This window comes from Octodon degus, unplaced genomic scaffold (assembly GCF_000260255.1).
Source record: "Octodon degus isolate 3935 unplaced genomic scaffold, OctDeg1.0 scaffold00003, whole genome shotgun sequence".
Classification (NCBI taxonomy): Eukaryota; Metazoa; Chordata; class Mammalia; order Rodentia; family Octodontidae; genus Octodon; species Octodon degus.
Genome location: NW_004524579.1, coordinates 31,221,585 through 31,224,547, shown reverse-complemented (window position 1 = coordinate 31,224,547; position 2,963 = coordinate 31,221,585). Strand labels below are relative to the sequence as shown.

Sequence of the window (2,963 nt, the reverse complement as noted above, 5' to 3'; positions counted from 1 at the left end):
ACTCCCGAAGATGCCTCAGTGAAGCTTTGATATATCATCACAGTGAATATGGCATAAAAGCCTCCCAAATTGAAAAGTGTCCTATTATAAGCTTAAGCACATAATTACTGTGTGTCTGAGAAGATTGCATATTGTATCCTCTTTCTAGAAATATGCTGCTGCTGGCGGGATGCCACCATTGCAGATTTTTATGTCCCTATACTTCAGACATAAATGTTAACTGAGGGTGGATTTACAAATACTTGTTAAAATTGGTGAAGTTTACCACCACCTGCTAATATCTGCCACTTGTGTGAGATGAATGATTAAATTAAGACATAAGTATTTGCTGTCTTTTGTTTACTTGTTTACTTTTTGTGCTGTCAGGCAAACATCCAATGTTTCAGCACTATGGAATGAAGGAATTCTCATGAATGCTTTGTACTTTAAAATGGAAAACAAAATAGTAAGCTGGGACTGATTCGCCATGGTGTGGTACAGGCTTAAATAATGCACTTGCATTTTGTGAGACTAGACCTACACATAAAACAACAGGCCTTGATGAAAGAAAACATCGGCATTGGTTACAACAGTGTGGTTTCTGCAGTGACATAGACCCAGGACTTTTATGGCAGCTCCAGCCTTGATTTCGCCGTGAAGATGCATCTCACTTCTGTGTAGTGACCTCATAGTCACTATTTATGACTCCTGATGCTTATGAAGGAAGGGATGCTTATTCCTTCTCAACTGCTTCAGGATCTTCCTTAACTGTGTGGTCCTAATGGTGACCTGTACACCGGTTACAGTCCTTGGACATAGGTGTGCTATTTATGGGTGATTGGTATGCTGCAAAGCTCCCAGAAAATTCACTTCATCAATTCGGCAATGTATGTTAAAAGGCTGAGCCTGTGATGGCATTGAGTTGCTTCATTAGCCCTTCCAAACTTGCCATTTGTTCACTCAGATCATCCTGTTCATACACCTATGGAGAGAATCAGAGCACACAGTTAGCACTGAATAATGATGTATTTATTTCACGAAGGCAAGGGTGATGGCTGGTAGCAGCAGTACCCTCAAGTCCCAGTGGTCGTGACAAGAACTGTCCCTAGAGTACATTCACTGAATGAAGATGCAGGTAAGAAAGGAGATAAAGAGGAAGGATCCTATTTTGTTCTAGGACTCTGTCTCAGGGATGAGGAAATGATTCATGATTTCAGCCATATTCTACCAGTGACTAGGCTTGTGGTCTTGGATAAAGCAGGGAGCTTGTCTGGTGCATAATTTTTCTAGTTTATAAAATTCTCTTACTGAAGTCTCTTTCATGTCTAATTCTGAGCATCCATGTGACATATCACGTGCCCATCGTGGTATTGGGCATGTCATTTTTATTCAATACATTATCTCCTTTTTTTTTGATGAGGTTACCTTTAAAGATATGAGCAGAATTTATATCCTTTGACTTTTTATTCCTACTTAACATGTTATAGGTATGTGTTTTGTGTGGGAACCCAATAGCCTTTGCCTTGGCTGAGAAGTCTCAGAATTATGGCTTTAGTTTATGAGTGGAAACAAAGTTCACACCCCAAAGCAGGGTTAGTGTGGTCCCTAATGTAGAGATTATTGAAATTTGGGTAGGTAAACTGAGATTAAATGGTAGAAATCTTAGTGAATTAGCATCTTGAGCGCTCATTCACTGTGAGTCACTAGTATCATGTATCACTAGAAGTAACAGGATTCCTAGTTATCACAGATCCCCCAGTTACCACCCTCCGAGATTGGGGTTCAGCATATATACTGATTTAGGTGTTTGTATTTAAAAATAATTCCCGTGTAATTTTGATTGTCAACTACATGGACAAACATGGGGGGAAGGGCTCTGAGGTTGTGGTGTTCATTTGAATATGTACATACATTACAGTATATATAACTGTATGCGTGTGTGTGTGTGTGTGTGTGTGTGTGCGTGTTTTCAGTTAGTCTCATCCTCTGTCAGTGGAAATAGCAAGCTTGCCTCCATGAATCTCTGGGAGTACATGACAAATCAATGTTGTCAGTGGTGGTGTTTAATAAGTCTCAGTTTATTCTTTTCCATACATGCAGTTCATTTTGAGAAACACAGAAATGATACTTTCAGTTATCTTTGGCTAGTTCATCTAACAGTTAACTTTTTGAGCCAGTAAGGCCTGAGCTCTGCTTTATGTTCTGCACGATCCAGGAATTTCGCTTGGTACCATGGTCAGAAATGCATATAAAATCCCGCTATGTAAGTGTTTGCAGAATACCACTGATTGGATCTGAACAAGGGGACAGGCATGAAGTCACTCCAGCCACTGAAGAAAAAGCTCGCAAGGCCTTGTGCTAATGCATGAGCTCTGTAATGAAATCAGAGCAAGTCAGTGAATGATTTGGCCAAACTGTACACAATCTGTGCTTAACCAGGGCTGCAAAGTAGCCGGTTTGGTTTAACAAGCTATTATAAAGCATGCATGTAACATGCAGATATGTATATATGGAAAGACATGCAGTGAAATGATTGTACCGTCAGTCATTTTCAAAGTACAGTATGCGTCATATACTAAGGAAACTACTGGACACACAGAGCTGTTAGACACCTAAAATGTGGCTACTTCCAACTGAAATGTGTTTCCTTATAAACAGGAGAATTCATACAGTTAATGTAAAATAACAATACAAATTATCTTCCTGACAAGTTTTAAACACATGATGGTATTTTAGAAATATTGATTTAAAGTTTTATTAAAATAAATTTCACTTATTATCATGTCTTTAAAGTGCCTCCTAGAAAATTTAAAATTATAACTATGATTCCTACATTTTATAGGGCATTTATGATTTACAGTATTTGTTCCATTTCAGTATTTCTTTTAATATGCATTCTCACTGCTTTTAATACTAAATCCTTTGCTATCAATCTTTAGATCAATTTTATTGTAAAAATGGGCTACTTGATATCATTACTTATG

At 38.1% G+C, this 2,963-nt stretch overlaps 1 protein-coding gene across 1 annotated transcript in view; it reads right to left on the bottom strand.

Annotated features, from left to right (window-relative positions):
- Positions 1-351: 351 nt before the first annotated feature.
- Positions 352-2,963, bottom strand: part of Dcc (DCC netrin 1 receptor) — a 1,292,183-nt gene continuing 1,289,571 nt past the window's right edge. The window contains exon 29 of the mRNA XM_004623665.2: positions 352-961. Within this exon, the coding sequence (XP_004623722.1) occupies positions 872-961 (90 nt within the window). The 3' untranslated portion in view covers positions 352-871. The remainder of the gene's footprint in view (positions 962-2,963) is intronic.